This window comes from Phocoena sinus, chromosome 7 (genome assembly GCF_008692025.1).
Source record: "Phocoena sinus isolate mPhoSin1 chromosome 7, mPhoSin1.pri, whole genome shotgun sequence".
NCBI classification, from domain to species: Eukaryota; Metazoa; Chordata; class Mammalia; order Artiodactyla; family Phocoenidae; genus Phocoena; species Phocoena sinus.
Window position 1 is genome coordinate 56,244,206 of NC_045769.1, and position 21,924 is coordinate 56,266,129.

General features: G+C 40.9%; 1 protein-coding gene across 1 annotated transcript in view; it reads left to right on the top strand.

Annotated features, from left to right (window-relative positions):
* Window positions 1-21,924, top strand: part of PDE11A (phosphodiesterase 11A) — a 421,332-nt gene that overhangs the window by 351,799 nt on the left and 47,609 nt on the right. The window contains exons 14-15 of the mRNA XM_032637562.1: window positions 7,533-7,623; window positions 11,219-11,319. Coding sequence (XP_032493453.1) covers window positions 7,533-7,623; window positions 11,219-11,319 — 192 coding nt within the window. The remainder of the gene's footprint in view (window positions 1-7,532; window positions 7,624-11,218; window positions 11,320-21,924) is intronic.

Consider the following 21,924-nt stretch of genomic DNA (forward strand, 5'->3'; position numbering starts at 1 on the left):
TGGGGTCCGGCTAGTTCCCTTCTCTCTGCTCCGAGTCGGCAGGTCCCCTGCCCAGAATGCCCTTCCTCTTCTTCTTTCCCCCAAACTCCTCTAAAAGCACCCCCCCCAGGGTTCTATCTCTGATGTACCTTCCCCTTGTCAATTTTCTGTGCCCACATCATTCCCTGGCTATAGTTTTTCAAAAGTGTGCATTGGGCTTCCCTGGTGGCGCAGTGGTTGAGAGTCCGCCTGCCAATGCAGGGGACGTGGGTTCATGCCCCGGTCCGGGAATATCCCACATGCCGTGAAGTGGCTAGGCCACTGAGCCTGCGCGTCCGGAGCCTGTGCTCCGCAACAGGAGAGGCCACAACGGTGAGAGGCCCGCGTACCGCAAAAAAAAAAAAAACCAGTGTGCATCTCACACCATGTTAGTTGCTGATTTACCGGTGTGTCTCCCCTCTTCTTGAGTCCCCGTGATGTGTACGAGTACCAGCAGCATGATAAAACCACAAGGAATGTTTGCTGAGTGAATGAATGAATGACAAATGCATGAATGGATGACGTTTTAACCATTTTAATATTGCCTTTCAACAAAGTTTCCTGATTTCTTCAACAAGTTCAACCTTTCATAAGATTATTATAAAACACAGGTTTTTTTTTTTGTTTGTTTTTTGCGGTATGCGGGCCTCTCACTGTTGTGGCTTCTCCTGTTGCGGAGCACAGGCTCCGGACGCGCAGGCTCAGCGGCCATGGCTCATGGGCCCAGCCGCTCTGCGGCATGTGGGATCTTCCTGGACCGGGGCACAAACCCGTGTCCCCTGCATCGGCAGGCGGACTCTCAACCACTGTGCCACCAGGGAAGCCCTAAAACAGTTTTTACACACATCGGTTTGATGTTGTACTAAAAACAATAGTGTCCCTGGGGCCTACTGAATGGTAAACTGTGCACACTTTCATTATAGGGTCTGACGAGTTTTTAGGTTTGAGCCCCTGTGCCTGCATTTCATTGCTATTATTATTTTAGGATACCTCTCTCTGAGGCCAGTGGCATCACTGTCACTGTGTCTTCCTCTAGCAGCCTCCCTCCAGCCACCTACCGTTCTGCCACTTATGCACAAAGAATTGTATCTATAAAACAAGAGTGAGCACCTTGTGGGTTCTTTTAAGAGTCAAGTGCACAATATATGTACCCAGATAACAGCCCCTGGCCTGGAGACAGCCTCTGTGTCACACTGAGAGAGCCAGCCCTCCTTGCTAGTTGACCTCTTAGCTGTTTGGACCAAGAGTACACATCTAATCCAAACCCAGCTAATCATATTTTATCTCCCAGGAATTTGGACTTGGATTACCATGATATTGACTCAGTTAGCTGTTGAGGTCTAAGCTGCACATAGACTTGGAAGCTGAGGCTGCCATTTGGGGAAAGCTGTGTTGACCACGTCCCAAGTGGATAAACAAGAAAGCAAATCTGCAGGGAGAGAAGAAGCAAGCCAACATTCAGAGAGAAGCAGAGATTATACTATCCTAGAGAAAGACAGAGAAAAAGCAGACTTGATCCCTGGTTTTCCATATCTCTACTCCTATTTCCAAGAGACCCAGCCATACTTGTGACAATGGGCCTTACTCAGAGCTCCTGGCATCATTTAGTCAATGGGTTTTTGTTTTGTTTTGTTTTGTTTTTGTTTTTTAGTGAAGCTGGTTCTAATTCATTTCTGTTCTTTGCAATGAATGGTCCCTGAGACAATAAGAAGAACTACAGTTTATTTGTTGTTTACTATCTCAAGTGCTCATCAACATCCTTGTATATAGATACTTTTGTCTCCATTTTACAGAGGGAACTGGGCCTCAGGAAAGTAAATAACTTGCCCAAATTCATACATCCAGCATGTGGCAGAGTGGTGTTTGGACCTGGGCTATCTGACTCCAAAAACCATTCTTTAACTACTTTATTCTACTCTCTTTCATGACTTTGTGATATTTATTTTAGCCCTTTGAGCTTCCAGTTTATCGGCTGACTTGCCATATATGTGAACTCTGGAAAACTAAGATATATTTTGACATCCAAAAACTCAAGATGTGGAGCCAAAAAACTCATAGAACACAACTAGACCTTGGTAGTCATATTTTTCAGTGCCTTAATTTTTAGAAATTGGAAACTGAGGTCCCCAAATTTCAAGTGACTTGTATTATAATGAACAGCTTTCACACATATGAGATAGATATTAAGTCTCTGATACCAGAATTCAAAATTTTTTTTGCATCCTCATACCACATGATCAAATCTACCTGTTCCAAGATGGTCTGACGTGTTTCCTCACAATGACCGATCTTGTACACAAGTTACCAGCTCATGGGATGTCCGTCAGCCCTGCCTCTTAACTGACAGAGTCACTTTTGAACTTAGAACACCAAAGGCCACCACCATGCAACCTCAGTTAAAATTTTTTTCAATAAATGCTGAAAGAGACCTTTTTACATCATGATGAAGGAACTACCTTTTTATTGATTAGAATAAGATTTATTCAGCAAGTGTGCCATTGTTTAGGAAAATCCCTAGAAAGAAATCTATATCCTTATTTCCTTATTTACTCCCCATTAATTGAGTGCTCTCTAAGTGCGAAGCACTGTGCTAGGCATTGTGTGGGAAGTATAATAGTCCCTTTCCTTAAAGTACTCAGTCTAACTCCAACCTTTCAAGTGATTTGGAAATGGGATTTAAATGCACCAATTATTATGTGGCAAAGCATATGCTACCTTTTTTCCTATATAAGGCTATAAAGAAACGAGACATTTAGCAAGGGACAAATTACTATATAAAATGCAAAATGCCTCTACAATAAAAAGTTGTGATTTTAGTTATAGCACAGTATGATTTATTCTCTTAGCCTTTCTGATAAGTGAACCTTTGCATTTTCATGCTTTATTCTTAATTTTAAAGTATTGGAGTGCGTGCAGTGAATGATCGATAGGTAGCCAGGGCAGCGATCCCACAGTGCTTTGAAATTACTCTAACACCGCTCTCCTGTTTTCTCCGGGGACAGCGTTTCCCACTCAGCGCCCTCCCTATTACAGCTGCCCCTGATGATTAAATATCAGTACCGAGCAGCTTTGTAGTATATTCTCCTAGGAGACTTCTTCTATTCATTTCTAGCATAATCTCTTGTACTCATTTCTTGGGAATGAAAACCCATCTTGTCGCTTTCAGCCAGGTCCCAGAAGTGAAATACGGGGGCGCATTAATCTGCCGTGACAGCCTAATCCCATTCCTCACCACCTCCCAACAATTCTCAATTTCCTAATTACCTTTCATAGTTTTCCTTCTGAAAGTTTCCTGTCTTTTCTGAAAGCCATGGCAGCACACTTCCATTGTCTCTTTTTCAACGAATATGCATATCTAGGGAAGTTATGAAGGTACACAGTTCATAGCTATACAAGTTCCTTTTACACGCTTATTTTTGGTGCCTGTGCAAAGTGCTGGATGCCTATGGGGACAGAATTTTCACGTTGACTTTTCTCATTTTTTTGTGGTACGCGGGCCTTTCACTGTTGTGGCCTCTCCCGTTGCGGAGCACAGGCTCCGGACGCGCAGGCTCAGCGGCCATGGCTTACGGGCCCAGCCGCTCCGTGGCATGTGGGATCTTCCCAGACTGGGGCACGAACCCGTGTCCCCTGCATCGGCAGGCGGACTCTCAACCACTGCGCCACCAGGGAAGCCCTGACTTTTCTTTTTAATAAGTTTCTCCTCGGTGTGCTGCCTGTCCAAAAATTAAAGACTTCAGTATGTTGGGATGACCTAATCAATAATGAGCATCATGAAAGATCACAGGTGTAAATCTTCCTGTGCTTAAAGGGATCTGGATTCTCTTCTGCTCTCCTTCTCTCGCCCTGTCTCCACATACCCTACATGTATCTGTAATATTTTCACAATTACAATGCGTGTGCCCCGGAGCTACTGATATGATGGATTTACTTACCACAGACAATTAAAGTGAGGTGTGGTGCTAAAGTCAATTTTTTTCCACATGTGATTGATTTGAGGGTTTTTTTTTCACATTTTACATGAAAAATGACAGTATGCCTTTACATAAAGTACATTACATGAAAGACACGTCCTCTTTTTTAAAAATGGTTTTATGATCAAGTAAGATTGGTCAATACTGCATATTACGTCCCCTTCCTGCAGAATCACAGTGCATATTTTCACATATTGATGCCACGGAGAAATCCTATAATAAAGAAACAGTTTAACTTTTTAAACCCAGCATTTCCCGAACATATTTAACCATGGGACCATTTTTATTTCTGCCTGTAATGCCATTTAACATTCCGAAGAACTAGTATTCTGTAGAATACATTTTGATAAAGTTTATCCTAACAGATAGATTTTAATTTTTGCCACTTTTATCAAGTGTTCTGACCATGGGCTTCACTCTTGCAGTCTTAGGAGGTCCATAGCATGTGCATGAGTAATGGCAGGTGTAGGTGCATTCTCAGTGAGCCTTGGACTGAGAGAGAAAGCACCAGGATGTCTTGCAGTCTTAGAAAATCTGACAGAGACCAAACCTAGTACTGTAAATAAAGGAACCATATGGAATTGGAAGCATTCTTGCTTAGATGATTTCATTCTAGACAAAAAAAGTAGAGTTAGTATCATGCTCCATCCTGTGAATGCTAAGATGGCACCTTGCTTGCAGAAAGGTGACATCGTTAAGTGCAAGTCTGGACAGAGAAAGTCTCCTGCGCAGTTACAGGGGACTGTGAGCTTCCTGAGGGTGAAAGCCATGTCTTCTTTATCTTTGTATCCCACATGCCCACAGTCTCGCATTGCAGTAGTCATCAGTCCTTATTAGGTGAATGAATGAATCAATCAATCAATCAATCACAGTTTCTTCATAGCATTAGTCTGGTTCTGTTGCAAAATCTACGTATTTGTGATTAAATCAGTATTGTGTGAGGGTGGGGGCAATGTAAGATGGAATTACTAAAAGGAACAAAGAGAATGTGAGGATGAAGATGCTCAAACCGTGGGCCATCAGATGCATTTGCACAAACACCCTGAGAGCCCTCTGATGAAATGCAGCAGTTCCGAATCCATGTGGATCTGGTGGAGAGGAGAGGGCAGCATAGGAGGCACCAGTGTTTTTGTTACAAGGTGTCCCCTGGTTAAAGGAGGAAACATCCTACTCACCCTGAAAAAAGAAAATATTTAGTGACTTGTTATCATGTAGCTGATTTAACTTTGTGAGCTCTGCTAAACCAACCTGATAAAGGAAGAGATGATATTTTGCATCTTGACCCTACTTTACATCAATGACTCTCTTATCAGGATTCACACCAGTAACTGGGGCACATCTGGCATGGCTAGTTAACAGAAACAAATCACAGGAATCTGAGCCTGTGGTTAGCAGTTATACTAGAAGAATTCTGAATTAAATTTTGAAACCTTCTTTCATTGATGACAACCAGCTTGGCAAAAATGGAGAAGTGAATATCAGAAATGTATAAGTTATAATTATCTTTCTCATTATGTAATGAGAAAAAGCTTCACAATTTGGCTTCCAGTCTAGAACTGGTACTTACTAGCTTTGTGACCTTGGAAAAGTAGCATAACTTCTCTGAGCCTTGGTTTCCTTATCTGTAAAATGAGAAAATAATACCTATTTCATGGTTGTTGTCAAGACTAGATGAAGTAATATATTAAAGTGTTAATATGTTGCCTAGTTCATGACAGGTACTTCTCATGAGAGCTATTATCATTAATAACATTATTTTAAAATGTTAACACACTTATTATGGTCAACCTTCAGTTTGAACTATAATCTCTAGACATACCACCACAACTTTATTAGCCAAGCAACTAATATTTTTTATGCACCTACTCCATGCCAGGCATTTGGATTTGACATGCATATAAAACATCCTAGAATTTCAAAAGCCAAGACAAATACAGCTAAGACACAATACAGTGTGCATTTTGAAAAATGTATTTTCATAAAAATGAACTCTATGTTAGAAAAATAGTGACAAATGTTAAATATTAATCACTTAATGCTAAGATTAGCCTAACAAATTTTCACATATTAAATGATATAGATTAAGGCAAGATTTAAAGAAATAACACCACCTGATTAAACTCTAGTACCCTGCTTACTAACCCTATTCCTAATAACCCCTAACCCTGCTGTTTTATTCCAACATGTGGTCAGCTCTGAGTCTTTCCAGAGATCACAGGTCCCCTGCACCCCCAAACCGGCCATGATCTTGGGCCTCCTCATGCTGGAGCTAGAGGGCACCTTATGACTGAAATCCCTCACGTGGCATTACATGCAGTCTTTGCTCCTCTCACTAAAAGGGCAGACTGTGATCGGGCAATGTCTGTCATTTCCAGGTTAAGGCCAAATTGCCCTTTCAATGTCCACACTCTCTGCGATTAGCAAGAAGGAACACAAGGACCTTCATGTGTCCTTGGCTGCCATCCCACGACTGTCCCTTAAACCATAGGATTCTCAGAATGTCTCTCAACTCTTAAGATGCTCTAAATGCTACTTCAGGAGAATTGGAAATGAACACACTGGAACATTTTAAATGAGCACTTGCCAAACTGACATTGTTGAGGAATGGGTTGTTCTACATAAGCAAAATATACAGATAATTCAAAATTATCCTTTCAAGTATCAATTAACATTTTATTTATTTAAAATGGAAATGTCTATGTGTTTTCATTGTTGATTAATAATTAGTATAGACTACAATCTACTACATGGCAGGCACTATGATAGGCACTTACAAGTATTTTATTGTATGCTCCTAAATAACAAGTGAGGTAAAGAGTGTTATCATAATTTTAGAGACAAAGAAACTGATGCTTAAAGCAACCAAGTAATGACCCGAAACTATTACCGAGAGCTGAGTTCTGACTCCAAATCCAGGAAACTTTCTGGAGTTCGACATTGAGATATCACAGTGTGACTGTAGGTTGGAAAAGCTTGTCAACCTTACCTGTAGAAGCTTGTCAACCTTACATGTAAAGCAGATTAAATGGGTTCTACATAATATTCACAAGGTCTTTTCCCATGGAGCCTCAAATACATTTGGTATATGACATTCGTTCTAGACACTCAGAAGCTTTATAAGGTTTAGCTCATGAAGCCTATCCTGATCCCCAAAGCCAGGAATTATGTCTCTTGTCCTCAGATCATCCAAAGCACTTTGACTGGACCTGGAACATTTTCTGTGGTATTTATATTATGTGCTCTGTGCATTATTTTCCCATAGGACCACATCTCATCTCCCTTACTAGTCTGTACATTTCTTAGCAGCGTGGGCTGTGTCTTTTTCACGGTCGTATCATCCACAGCATCTAGCCTAACACAGAGAAGATTCCCAAAACGTTTACTTAATACATTCGTGAACTACACAGGTGGTTACCTGAGAATGTATCTGCTCATGGTCCTTTGCGGGAGCAGGATAAACACGTTGATCCAAAGAGCCAGTGTCGGGGGATCGTTGACGGGTGAAGGGCCTTGGTCACTCACACATCTGTCCTCTTTCAGGAGTGGCTCTGCCCTGGCCCAACTCTATGGAACTTCTGCTACCTTAGAGCATCACCATTTCAACCACGCAGTGATGATCCTTCAAAGCGAGGTACAGACCTAACATTCTGCTTCTCCCCTTGAAAGAAAACCAATGAAATGATGTTTCCTACTTCTCTTTCTTTGCAATGCCACAGGAAGATACAGAGAATCGGCACTATTGGACCTTTTCTGTGTGGCTTTTTAAAAATTCTTTCAGATGCTTGACCAAGGACCTTGTTCAAATTCGTCCTGAGCTGATTCATTTGAGTTTTATTATCGGTTAGGAGGCTTTTCAGATTCACTTAGCAGAGCAGACTGCCACAGCTTGTCACCAGAGCATGGCCTTACCTTTCTTAACAATACAGAAGCCCACTAACAGATCCAAGTAGTGAGTGGCCCAACATCTCCATTTTGTGAAACCCATTTAAAAAGATGGTAGAAGCAGAAACAGGGTGAGAAAGTTACACTTTATTCGCATAATTGAGAAACCTATAAAAGATGAGAGAGCTTAAAATTGCTGGTGGGACCGATTTGAAAGTGAGAACTGCAACTAAACTTGAGAACCAGGGCTGCAGCCATATGCCTTATTTTGCTTCTTGTGCATTGCAGGAGTTAGAAGTAGTTGGTCTTTTATACTTTTAGCACTCCATGGAAAAAAAGTAAAACCGCTAACTGACTCTGGCTGAGGCGTCTGAGTTTGAAATTGCTAAGAAAGGATCTGCTTAATTTTCTGCAGGCATACACACTTTTTTTTGAGGCCAGGAAGGGATCATCTGTTCCCCATTATTTGTCAGTTCTATAGCTGTGCCATTAATTATTATTATTATCATCATTAAGGCCCTGCCTTGCTGGAATAGCATCATTAAATATGGAGGTTTTTTTCCTCCAGCCTATCTTGAGAAAGAGTGTCTTTTGCAATATCACAAAAGCCTTCTTCGACCCCATAAAGGAGAGTCGGCACTCCGGAACCTGAGTGCAGCTGCAGAAGGCAAACCCGCTGGGGGAGATGTATTTGCAGTCGGGAATGAAACATCAAGGGTTAGGCTTTCAGTAACTCTGACAGAAACCAGTATCCCAGCATCTGCGGCTCTGGAATTTTCCTATGAAGGCCATGTTTTAGCTGCATGCTGTGGCAGAGGGAAGTAGGAACAGGAGGAAACTGGGGTCAGACTATCTTTTCTGTACTGGTAGTGTGATGGGTTTACACCCCTGAGGCCAGACATTCTCACCTTTGTAATAATAGATTATATACAGGAGGTCAGGGTTTTCTTAGAAGGTCATTTGCTTGTTTCTCTGGGAAAACAAACCCCACTAACTCAGACTTTGTCTTCATATAAACAAAATACATCAGCTGCACTTCACTCCAGGGGTTCTCTTTGAAGAACGCAGAATAACAGTAATGGAACCAAGCAGTGGTGTGTTCAGGCTCTGCCCTGAGGCTCCCCCCGCCCCGCCCCATCCTGCCCATCAGAAAGGCAAAAATGCAGATGTCATCACCACCCCACTTTCCAAATAATGCAGAGGCACAGAGAGGTTAGATAGCTTGAAGAAAGTTGCTCCAGTCCTTTCTTCCTCTACATTTTTTTTTTTTCCATCAATACCATTCCTCCCTAAACAAGGAGTAGAAGTAGTGTTTTAGGGAGACTAATCTATTTTAGAGACCAAACCCTTGAGGCACTGTAGAAGGCCAATTTACATGTAAGCAATACAGTGATTGCAAATTAACTTTTATTATTATTATTATTAAAGCTGACCTGGCTGGCTTTGTCACTCTCTTAACTATAAATTGTGTTAGGTTACTTTATGTCCTTTAAAAGTAGTAAAATGCACTCTCAAAATAATCAAGATCCTCAAATTCAGACCAACTTTCTCCTGGACTCCACATTAGGTTTTACTGTAACTGGCTCCTAATAGCTATATTTCTTTCCCTGAGAGATGCTAGATGTGTGGCTGGATCCAGATGACCACTTTTCCAGAGGTCCCAACCACTTTTTCCCAGGCCCTAGTACACCAGCCTGTGATTGATCCATGGGGCAAGGCTGAGGCAAAGAACGCTGGGCAGAATTATGGTGTGGCATTCCTTTAGCTATTATTCTTCTTCCTAATGGCTGAATTAAGGGTCTGGAAGAGTTCATTTGAAAATTATTATTAATACTGGACCTGGTCCCAGGTGGAACCAATATACTTTAGTCTCTAAGGAGTGGTGGGTTCCCCCAATGAGATAAATTAACTCAAGGAAGCAGATTATCTATCATCTGGTACCTGGTAGGTAGTAATTTACTAATTGATATTCTGGTTCCCTGGAAGAATTAATGTACCTCTCGTTGGAAAATATTCTCAGGCAGTCATTTCACTGCCTTCCTTCTGCACCATCTTTTGGCCCTCAACGCTAGGTTTAAAACTGGTCCAGTTCCCAGACCACCTGTTTATGAGTTCATATCTCATGCTAAGAAAACCTGACAAATGAAAAGTCTTAACTTTCAAAGCAAATTAAGTGAATTGTCAGTCATTTAAAGAAGGATTTTTTCGGGAAGCAGCCGCATAGCACAGGGAGATCAGCTTGGTGGTTTGTGACCACCTAGAGGGGTGGGATAGGGAGGGTGGGAGGGAGGGAGACGCAAGAGGGAGGAGATATGGGGATATATGTATATGTATAACTGATTCACTTTGTTATAAAGCAGAAACTAACACACCATTGTAAAGCAATTATACTCCAATAAAGATGGAAAAAAAAGGATTTTTCACACTTTATTAAAATACTGTGGAACTGTCTAGTGTGGCTAAAACAAATTTGGATGGCAAAAGGTGTGCTTTTCAAAGGTATGGAGACACAGGTGTACTTGCAGGTTGTTCAAGGCCAAAGGCATCTTTAGAGCCCTCCTATGCCAAGAGCAGTATCTTATACACTCTAGCTACTCAGTAATTATTCACTGTCCTGAATTTCACACACTCCATCCAGACATATCTTCACAGCTTAACACAGGGTTTCTCAACTTCAACAGAATTGTCATGTTGGGCCAAGTAAGTCTTTGTTGTAGGGTCTGTAGGGTGTACTGTAGGATGTTTAGCAGCATCCCTGGCCTCTCCACTAGATCCCAGTAGCACCGTCCCTCAGTGTGACAAGAAAAATGTCTCTAGACATTGCTAGAAGTGCCCATTCCCAAGATCACCCCCATTTGTACCACTGGTCTAATGTTTCTTCTCTTCCTTGAAGTCATTTGTTGCCAGAGCAAATACTTCCAAAAGGCCAACTTAAGTCTTTACTAGTGAGACTAGTATGTATTGATATATTGGGGTCAGAAAGATTCCTGAAAGTTTTGTCAGCTTTTCTGCTCTGTAATTCCACAGGACGTGGGCAGTTAAATGGAGTTGTTGGCGCAAACGTGGCCTGAGGAAGATGAGTTCAAACACTCTTCAATTTTGTCTTCAAGACTAAGCATAATAAAGTGTCCCTTGGTGGTCCTCCTCAACAATGATTGTACTCCTAGCTTTGCTATGTTTGCCAGGGAATCTGTTTGTAGTTGCACAAAATGTCATTAAGCTTTTTAGAAAATGATTTTATCATGTTTCTAAACCTTTTTTTTAAAAAAAAAAAAGGAAAAACATGTAGTTACCAAGCTCAGATTTAACGTTGTCTTTTGTGACTTTGTACTTTCTCGTTCCAGGGTCACAACATCTTTGCTAATTTGTCCTCCAAGGAATACAGTGACCTTATGCAGCTTTTGAAGCAGTCAATACTAGCAACAGACCTCACGCTGTACTTTGAGTAGGTATTGGCATTTGATCTATTTGACAAATGGATATCTAAAGTTTCAAGCTGTAATTAATTTTCAGGTCCATATTGGGGATTGCCTGTTATTCTAGCACTGATATCAATGTGTAAATGACCTAAACTTTTTGTTGTTGTTTTTTTCCCCTCATCTAAGAGAACTTCATTAGTGTGGTGTCTATAAAACAAGACAATCAGGGCTACAATCACGAGATTTATATCTTTCCTCTGTTTTATGAGCCTTGTTTGGGACTCTTGGCTGAAACTAAGTGATGGCCATTTTTATTTTAGAGACTGGCTAAGATTGCTATTTTAGACTATGATTTCCAGTTAGATCTCTAATGGCAATGATGATGCTAATGAAAAAGATTTGTTGCTGAAAGGATGACCAGAAAGCCTAGCCTTCATTCCTTGCCTCTCCTCTAGCTCTCTTTCTCAGAAGAGCCGTCCTCCTTTTCCCAAAGCTCAGGCCTCCATCTGAGCTGGCGATTCCATCCCGCTCGTTTCCTGTGAGACCGGCTCCCTCGGGTACCACCTCTTTTGGCAGCCTGGTTATCTCTTCCTTCACTGATATGCACAGTTTGCTCTGGTCTTGAAGACCAAACAACTTCCCTTCCTTAAAAAATTCTTTGACCTGACCCCTTGGTCTTTAATTGCTTTTCAATTTGCCTTTCTTTTACTGCCCACCTTTTAAAATAAATGGAGCGCATGAGTACCTTTATTTTCCTAACACCCACTTACACTTTGGAGACCAGCGTCCACCTTCACATTCTACCAGCGTTGTACTTTCAGAGGTCACCAGAGACTTCCTTGTCCCCAAATTCGATGTCATTTACTCATTTCTGATATTTTCTAGCTTCTTTGAGACATCTACAGGCTTACTGATTTCTCATTGTCAATTTCTACTCTCTTTTCTTCCGCAACATCCATCTGCCTTCCTCTCTCCTTTTCTGGATCCCTTATAGATTTCTTTTCTCCTTGCTTCTACGTATGAGTTCCTGAACCCATGTTCTTCTTTCTCTACTCTACTCAGATTCACTCCCCTGGCCTCAGTGCTATATTACCTCTATAGAGGCACAGAGAAGACCCTGAAATTCTTCACTCTAATACTACCTCACATTCTAGACCTGCATCTCCAACGCCCATCTTAAAAGCCTTCAGTGGCTTCATTGCTTTCAAAGCAACCTCTAAACTTGGTTCGCATTTCAAGGTTCTCCCTCCATAATCTGCCCCCAACTATTTTTCATTCTTATCTTCCACTTCTCTCCAACATGATTTGTACTCCAACCAGACAGGTCTAATGTTACCCTTTGTTTTTTGTTTTTCAGAAAAAATAATCCTTTTTGTTAGTTAACTGCATGTTACCCTGTGAAAACACCTTATGCGATGGCCCTAGTTCCCCAATTATCTCACCGTTCCTACATGGAATCCTCTTCCTCCACTTCCCCATCTGGCTGAACTATCTTCTACCACCTTTTCCAGGAAGCCTATGTCACTCCCTTTGAATTTTATTGTACTTGGCATTGCATCAGTTAGAATTAGATTCAATTGTAAGGGACAGGAAACCCAAAATAACAGGAGCTTACTTCTTTGTCGCATAAAAGAAATCTGGAGATAAGCAATCTGCAGTTGGCAGAGTAGCTACATTAAGTCATCAGGGACCCAGGCTACTTTATCATTCTGTACTGCCACCTTCAAACACATGGTTTCCACCTGAGTCCAAGATAGCTGCTCATTTTCCAGGCAAAATGTCCACATCCCAGTTATCAGAAGGAAGGAAGGGACAAAAAAGAAAGGGGCCAAAGGTGATGCAAGTTATCTTTTAAGAGAGTTTTCTGGAAGCTTCACATAACAATTCCACTTCCATTTCATTGGTCAGAATTTAGTCACTTGGCCATCCCTAGGTTGAAGGGAGGTTAGGAAAGGAAGGCTTCATTTTGGGTAATTATATGCCCTGCTAAAGTCTAGGAGTTCTATTACTAAGAAAGAAAGGGAAGAGAGATATTTGAGTAGACAACTGATAATCTATGCCACAGGTGTTTATTGCTGGTCTCTAGTGAATGGGTTATGACACAGTACAGTGCAAGGAGTAAAAGGCTTTGGAATTATATTGGTCTGGATTTAAGTCTCGTTCTGGCATTCCAGTTAAACCTGGTGTATTGAGCCCAAGTGTCTATGTCCTCTCCCTTCTGAAACGCCAGTAAAATGGCACCATATAAATTTAAAAGCAAAAACAAAAAGGCGTAAATCAGAGAACCAGAGAGGGCCCAAAACAACTGATAAGAGATACTCCATTTGTGGAAAATGGAAGGCCAGCTGATGAATGTAACTGATCTGGCAGAGTGGAGTGGAAAGTAGGAGGACAGCTCTGAGAAGCAAGCCAGTTTGTCTTGCAGAGCCTTGCTTGGGGCTTAGAGACAAAAAGTACCAGTGAAAAGTGAATGCGACGCTCACAGCTTAAGACAAGGAAATTACTAAAAAGTCAGTTTTCAGAACACTCAGAGCCCACTAAGTCCTCCACCAACCTAACCAGATAACTGCCTTTCCTCTCCCTGGAGAAGGGCAGAGGTTTATTCTCTGGAGAGATGAAAGAAGGCGCTCTGGACTGAGAAAAGTTCAAGGTGGGAATGAGACACAGAGCTCAGAAGAAGGGATGAAATCAAATGGAACAGGTCTCTGGATTAAAACCCCAGGCCCACAACCCAGTCACCCAGAGGCCAGAATCTGTAAGCCACACATCCAGGTTTCTCAGATTCAGCAAATGGAAGTACAGGAAGTGCAGTTAAATTTGAATTTCAGATAAACAATGAATAATTTTTAGTATAAATGTGTCGTATGCAGTGTGTGTGTGGGACACACACATACAACTCCTGCTTAGCCTTTTAATGCCGTACTCTTAACACGCAGATAGCAAGGATCACAGAACATTTTATGAAAGTCTTGCATGTGAAATGCAGAGACCAAAACAAACAGAAAATAAATGGAATTCAGAGAAAACAGGGAGAGGAAGAAAACAAAAACCAAAAATTGTTGTTAATATCCTTAGAGAGCTAAAATATTGCCCCCATGAAATAAGAACAGAACGCTTTAAAAAATAATAGGAGCAAACTGTAGAAGAAGAAAGAGCTCTTGCAAATAAAAACATGATGGCCAAAATAAAAATCAAATGAAAGCATTGAGAAATACAGTCAAAGGACAACAAGGCAGCAATATGAAAAACACTGCTTTATTTCATTATATGCTTTTTAGTACTGTTTGACTTGTTAACTGTTGTATGTATTACTTTTATAAATATAAATTTAATTAATTTTTAAAATATATTTTAAAAGTAAAAAATCCTAGCTCTGCCACTACATAGCTGTGTGTCATCAAATTATTTACCTCTCTGAGCCTCTCTTCTTCATGTGTAAAATGGAGATAATAGTACCTATGTTATCTGTCTTATGAATGTCTTATATCTTATAAATGTCTTGTATGTCTTATAAATGGTGGCATCTACAACCTCATTTGCTTTATAGGCTATTTATTTTGCATGTTTTGTGGTCCTCATTTTGACTTAGCTATCATGCTGTTCCATCTTTTTCTGAATTGATGCTCCTGAATTGGTTATTTATGGAAGACTGTATCCCTTTAATATTCTTATTTCCTGTGTCTGACACTTGCAGGGTTTTGTGTTATTTTTCTCAAAGTAGAAGCATTTTCCCAAACCAAGTTTCCAAGTAAGTTCTAAGGGAGAAAAAAATGTCAACAGTAGGAGTCCATTCATTAAGCCCTGTTAGGGATGTGACGAATCACTGAGTGACCGCTGGGATGCAGTCAAGGAAGTTGGTTGCAACTCGTTTTCTCATTACTCTGCTCTTATCTTAATGCTGCAGCCCCGGCTAATGTTTGTTGACTCCAGAAAAGCTGGCTTGTTCTCTTTTTGTCAGCCTTATTGTTTCTTTGAGTTTCTGAATAGCTGCTCATTCTCTAATCTAGACCTTCAGGAGGCTGATTCACTTGCCTGTCTAAAGTTGCATTAAAGTACTGCCATATTTTTAGGCAAAACAATTCTTAGGGTTAATGAGGGGGAAAGCAGCTACTACAAACTGTCTCCCAGTTGCTTTTATTTCACAGAGACACAGTTGTGGAATTGGAAGGGATGTTAGAAACGATGTAATCCAATTCATCTCCTTTATTTTGTAGATCAGGTACTAAGCTTGAAAAGGTTAAATAGTGTAGTTTGGGTCACATAACTAATTAGTGGCTAAGCCGGAACCCACACCTCCTGTTTCGAGGCTTTTCCACAAATACTGTATTCCTTCTCTAATGGAAGAATTAAGAAGTAGTTGTCATTTAAGTTGGGGATGCATTACATGGAAATATTGACCTTCCCAGGTGTATATGAATTGGTTTATTATGAAAAGCAGGATGAGTTCCCATCCTCTCTCCCAAAGCAGAGCCAGAGACAGGGGTTTGCATGCACATAGTCTAGTTTTGGAGGTAACATCAGGAGTAGGAGTGGGGGACTGGGACAGTGAAATGGGGAAGGAGGGAAGCTCTTCTAAAGACACATTCCCTTGTTGGTCACCACTGTGGTCAGTCAGGCTTGATCCCGCAGGGACTGTCTGAAAAGTCTTGTGTAAGCTGCATCTCAGAATTACCCACCAGCTTACAGCCTCTATCAGCGAGGCTGTTCCATGGGAGTTAAAACTTCCGTGCACTTCCAGGACGTGCATGCCCAAGGGCTGGGGATTCCTACAGCCATTCCCCATCCCATGCACAGGCGCAGAGAAGTGCCAGGGAAGAAAGTAAGCGAGGCACAGGGCAGCCGAGGCAGGAGCCATGGTGCTGGTTGGAGCAGCAATGGCTGAAGAAAGGTGGACAATGGGGCAGCCTTGTACCCTTTCTAGAAGTTTGGATCATCCTTGGTTCTTCTGCCCTGACTACTTAAATCAAAAGCCTTGACACAGTTGAGGTCAACCAAAAAGGAAGCTCACTGCTTTCCTCCCCTAAGAAGGGGAAAGTCACTCTAGAAGGGGTCAAAGCAGGCAGGGAGAAGATCCAGTCCTTTTGCAGGGAGGTTATGACTCATTCCTGGAGGCAGGATTTCCTGCCATGAGCCAAAAGGGAAAAATGTAAAATTCCTGGAAATATGGAATTCCTTTAAAAACAACCACAAAACCTTGTAAATTTAATTTCTAATGGCTTTGGGTATGCTCAGGATTCTATACTACAAATGATGGGCAAAAGCAGAATTCACAAGTTTAAAAAACAGAAAATCAAACAAAACCTCAGTGTGAATTTCTAGGCTTCACAACCTAAGTCTGGGGGTTAATTCTTTAGTCTGATTTTCCAACTCATTGAAAGCATTTTCCAGTTACTGCTGAGTGATTTTCTGAAATTGATTTCTGTGCCTATTTCTGAGTCCCCGCAGTGAATACAGCTTTGATAATTAAATAGTAATTTCAGCATCTCAAGCAGGAATTAGATATACCCTATTGGTAACAGCCATGTAACTTTGAGAGAGTCACTCACTTACTTAATCTCTCTTTGCCCTGGTTTCCTTGTCAGCAACATGGGAACAGGTACATCACCCATACCGATCTCCTAGAGTCCTTGTGGTGGCCAAAGGAGATTACCTATATGAAAGATAATTAAAATTTAGATAATCTAAATAATTTAAATTTGATAACACCGATCATTTAAAGTACCTTATAAAGAAAAGAATCATTCAGCCAGAAAAATTAATAAAATTTGGACCATAAAAGATGGCACTTGTTGGGGCAGACAGAGAGAGAGATCCAAAATTACAAGTGTTAAAACTTCAAAGAGATGTCGCAGTTGCCTTAGACTGTCTGCATGAAGTCAACAAAGATGACCTTGCATCTTCCACAATTAGTAATAAAAACAACACCTAAAATTTCCTGAGTGCTCACTTGGGAGCTTTATATATACATTATTCCATTTCATACTTAAAGCAGTTCTATCAGAGCAGGTACTATTATTGACCCCATCATACACATGAGGAAACTGAGGTTTGGAGAGATTCAGTAAATTGCTCACCATGTTAAATGGTAAAGCTGAGATTGGAACCAAGTATTTAGACTCCAAAATGCTTGTAACTACTCTGTCATTCTCTCTGCAGTTAGTTTAAGAGAACCAAAGGGGAAACTGAGGCCACTCCTGGAAATACTTGGGCACCAAGGGCAGCAGTGATGCCAGTTCCAGACCCACTAGATATCAAGCCGGTGGCAACTGAACAAACTGCTGATGCCACCAGCAGGCTGTGGGTAGGGTGGAGGCTCCAAGTGAGAGTTGCTCAGGAGCCTCACCTGTGGGGCTGAAGACCGCAAGTAGAGGCTCCTTGTTTGTTGTTGAGCTATACTGGGACATCAGAAGTTGGCAGTTCTTTAGCTTTAATACAGTCATGGAAGCTGTTGTTCTCAGGTAGCAGTAACTGTTTAGCATTCATCCCCAACAGGTTGTGACCACAGAATACTATATCCGTCATTTACCAGGTGCCTGCTCCATGCCCAGCACTGTTCTAAGCATTACAGTATCTCCCTGTATCACCACTAGAATGGGAGCTCCATGAATGCAGACATCTTCCTCTTTAGCTCACTCTTGGAGCCCCCAAACCTGACACACTGCCCGACATAATAAATTCTCAAAATATTAACTCTTTGATATTGAATTCTCATATCAGCCTGCAAGGTAGATATTGTTATCCCCATATTCTAGATAAGGATACCTGGGCTTAGAGAGGGCACATACTTTATCCAAAGTCATCAAGTTGTCTGTGACATGTCTCCATGCCACATTGCCTCAGATCACTATTTAAACCGAGAATTATCCAAGAATTCAGATTTTATAAACCCATTTGGGTGCTTAATGCTTTTCTGGTTGGCTTTCTAAATTCATCAGACTAATCTTCAAATTGAAAATTTTTCACTTCCCTTTGTGCTCTGCAAACATTCATCAGCCATTATGGAAAATGCCCAGTCTAATGGTTTCTTTGTCTCTGTCTTTCCAAAGGGATGCAATAAGTAGCATTTCTCAAAAGCATCTGATGATGACAACAAAATGTACTAAATTGTCTTAGATTGTTAGGAGTTATGGTTTGACTATCCTTCTAAAAATTAAACTAATATCTAAAATAATTTATTTTATAAAATACAATAGGAACTCAACAAATGTTTCTACTGCTGTGCAGACAGGAATATTCATACAAATGTTTATTAAGAGTCCACTATGTTCAGAGTTTTCAACCTCTATAGTAGCCTACACTCAACTAGCCCCATATTGGAAAGGAAGAGGATAAATTAATGCATAGTAAGGTGTAATGACTTACAGGGCTTAACCCATCGTTCTTTCCCAAACATTCTTATATTTTAACAGAGCTGATGAATTAACCCACGGAAATTACTCTAATGGTAAAACAACAGACACAGTGACAGGTTAATGGAAGAAATATTTTCGTACTTTTCGATGCACATCAAAGCATTTTATATCTATTCATCCTCATATCCCCATCCACGTGATATTGCAACTGAATAAAACATGAGAAATTTATCCACTAGCACTTACTGATGCCCTCTTTATGCCAGGAACTGTGCTAGTTGCTGGGGATCACAGGCAGAGAAGACATAACTCTTACCTTCAGGGACTGAGAACCCAGTGTAAAAGTGAGAAAAACAGTAATGCCACATCGTGAGGAGTGCTACGGGCCAAGTAAATGCAGGGGCAACTAGGGCATGCTCTATCCAGCCACCGCTTGGACCACTTCTTGTCTTGGAGATTATGGATCAACTGAACTAACAGTTAGGACCTTGTATTGTCTAATTTTCTGTCATTTTCAATATTGAGAGTCGTTCTGGTCTTTCCATTTCCTGCATTTGCCAATTTTATTCGTGCTGTCACCAACAGCACAGCACCTAACAGGTAATTTCATTCAGGTTCTTAGCTGGTCATGTGTTATCAGTGCTAGTCTAACACAGGGAGACAATTCACTTTCAAAATAAAATATATGACTTTTTTGCCTTTAGTCATAATTACTGGAATTAACATCTGCCTACTAATTTATTATTCCTCTCTGATGCTTTTATGCCCAAAGTCCAGAAGTGTCTCCAGAATCTGCATTTAGCAATCAGTTGCAGATGTATGGTCTGCCTGTTGAATGAGCTGCAAGAACACTGAAAGAACAAAATTCTCCTTCCCTATACCCATTCCACCCTGTCCCCTATACTCTCCTTCCACATGTCTGACAATTCTGGAGTTGAAACTGCAGGAGAGTCACAATGATGATTTTCCACCTCAGCAGTAAAACCTTCCTAACACTCATAGAATTTTAGTAGATTCAGAACAGTTAGATAAATAGATAAAGATTATGCGTCCATATATACATGTATAGTTATATAAATTTACAAAAAATGTTCCTGATTAAAATATACACAGGATTGATGATTTCTCAATTTACAAATAAAAGGTGCCTTGTAGATGAATTACAAACCAGAAAAGTTTTCAGTGTAGTGATGGGTGACTGGTAACCAATCTTTAAAATTATTTTTGAAGGTAATTTTAGCAGTGCTGTTCAAATGATGCTTTTTTAAAGATTGCTATTTTTCGGAGTGAAACGTATGTCAGGAGAGCAGAATAAAAGCCTAATAAAAACATACATGATTATAAATGAGATTTTCCAGTAAGTTGCTTTCCACTAGCTGAGGTGTTTGCCATTGTCCTTGAAAACCAAGGTTCCCAATGATCTGCTTGAAAAGTTAATGATATATTTCCTCATGACAAGGAGTCTGGATACAGGGAGTGTTATATAATTTTGTGGATTTTCACATGTTCATTTTAGCAGCCCCATGTTTTTAAAAGCACTCCTATTTCTAACAGTTTCACATATGCTGATTTTGACCCTATGATCTATATACACGTACACATACAGATGTTAAAAAGAGCATCTGTGTGGACCAATTTCTCAAAAGCACAGTGAATTTCACGATTATCTCTAAGGAGGAGGTCAGAAATACACCACCTAGAGCTGCAGACTACCAATCTGGTCTGGGCCATCTGCAGCTCTTTGGAGCATCTCATTGTTGATGGAAAGACCTCTGTCTGGTGCCCACCGTGGTACTCACTACTGGGTACTTCCTTAGTACAGCAGCCTGTGATGCCGTTATACCTACGTCCAGATTTTCACAGCATGCAAGGCTATTTTGTCCCCGTTCATGCAACACACAATTTATAAAGATTATCTCAGAGGGCCAGAACTGGGAAGCTCGGGACCCGGAATCTACCTAGATCTGCCCATAACTACCCTGGGACCCTGGGCAAATCACTTCACCTTCCTTCACCTTGAGTTTCCTCACCTATAAATTAGAGAATTACAGCAGATTTTTTTTTCAAAGGTTCCGTATACCCCTAACAATCTGTATTTATAATGAAAACTCAAATTAAACATAGAAATCATTCTATGACCCAGCAATTTTACATATATATAAGTGTGTGTGTGTGTGATTTATGTACACATACACACATAGAGACAGAGAGGCAAAGAGGGATCCAAACCTTGGGATGCCAGAATAAATAGAACCTATCAAGAAATAGCCACACATTGGGCTTCCCTGGTGGCGCAGTGGTTGAGAGTCTGCCTTCCGATGCAGGGGACACGGGTTCGTGCCCTGGTCCGGGAAGATCCCACATGCCGCGGAGCGGCTGGGCCCGTGAGCCATGGCCGCTGAGCCTGCGCATCCGGAGCCTGTGCTCCACAACGGGAGAGGCCACAACAGTGAGAGGTCCGCATACCGCAAAAAACAAAACAAAACAAAAAGAAATAGCCACACTTTTGTCAGTGGAGAAAAATAAAATTAGTATGCCACATTTTTCTGTTCTCTATGAAAAGATTCCTTCTGCCCCTCCTCTACCTACCACCCCCTAGGGATAGTGGATATTCCCTTTTGTCCTGATGCAGTACACCCTGGCTTTGTTATAATGTTATGTGATGCCTATGACTGATTTTGGGTTCAGTTGATTTAAGACTTTCACACCAGCAGCTCTAGGTATTAAAATTTTCATAATCATGGAGATTTATTCTTCTGGTGCTATTTGGTTGGCATGTCATAGATTTGCAATTAAAACAAACAAACAAACTTCTATATTGAGTTAGACGCCTAGGTAACATGCTTCCACTTTACATCAAAAATGTTATGTCTCATATATTGAACATACTCTCAGCAGGTATTCCAATAGTTATGGAGGAAGGGTCAGACATTGGTTGGGAACGGTGTTCTTACATTTCCCACAACTTGTTTTGTTGTCCACCTGGATCAAGTTAGAATCTAGTCTTCAAGACAGGGCTTTTCTTGGATAGGTTTTAGGTTGTTTTCTTATCTCAATCTCTCCAAATGACAGCTGTGAAGAGTGTAGAACAATTGGAATCTAGGTGGAACCAGTGTCTAAAGAGTTTTTTCTTTAATGAATAGTTTTCTGAGATCATCTTCTTCATTCATTCATCAACTCAACAAATATTTATTGAGCTCCTGGTACATGTCAGGCACTGTTGTAGGCACTGGGGATTCAGGGGTGAACAAAAATGGGCCAGGCCATTGTCCTCATAGA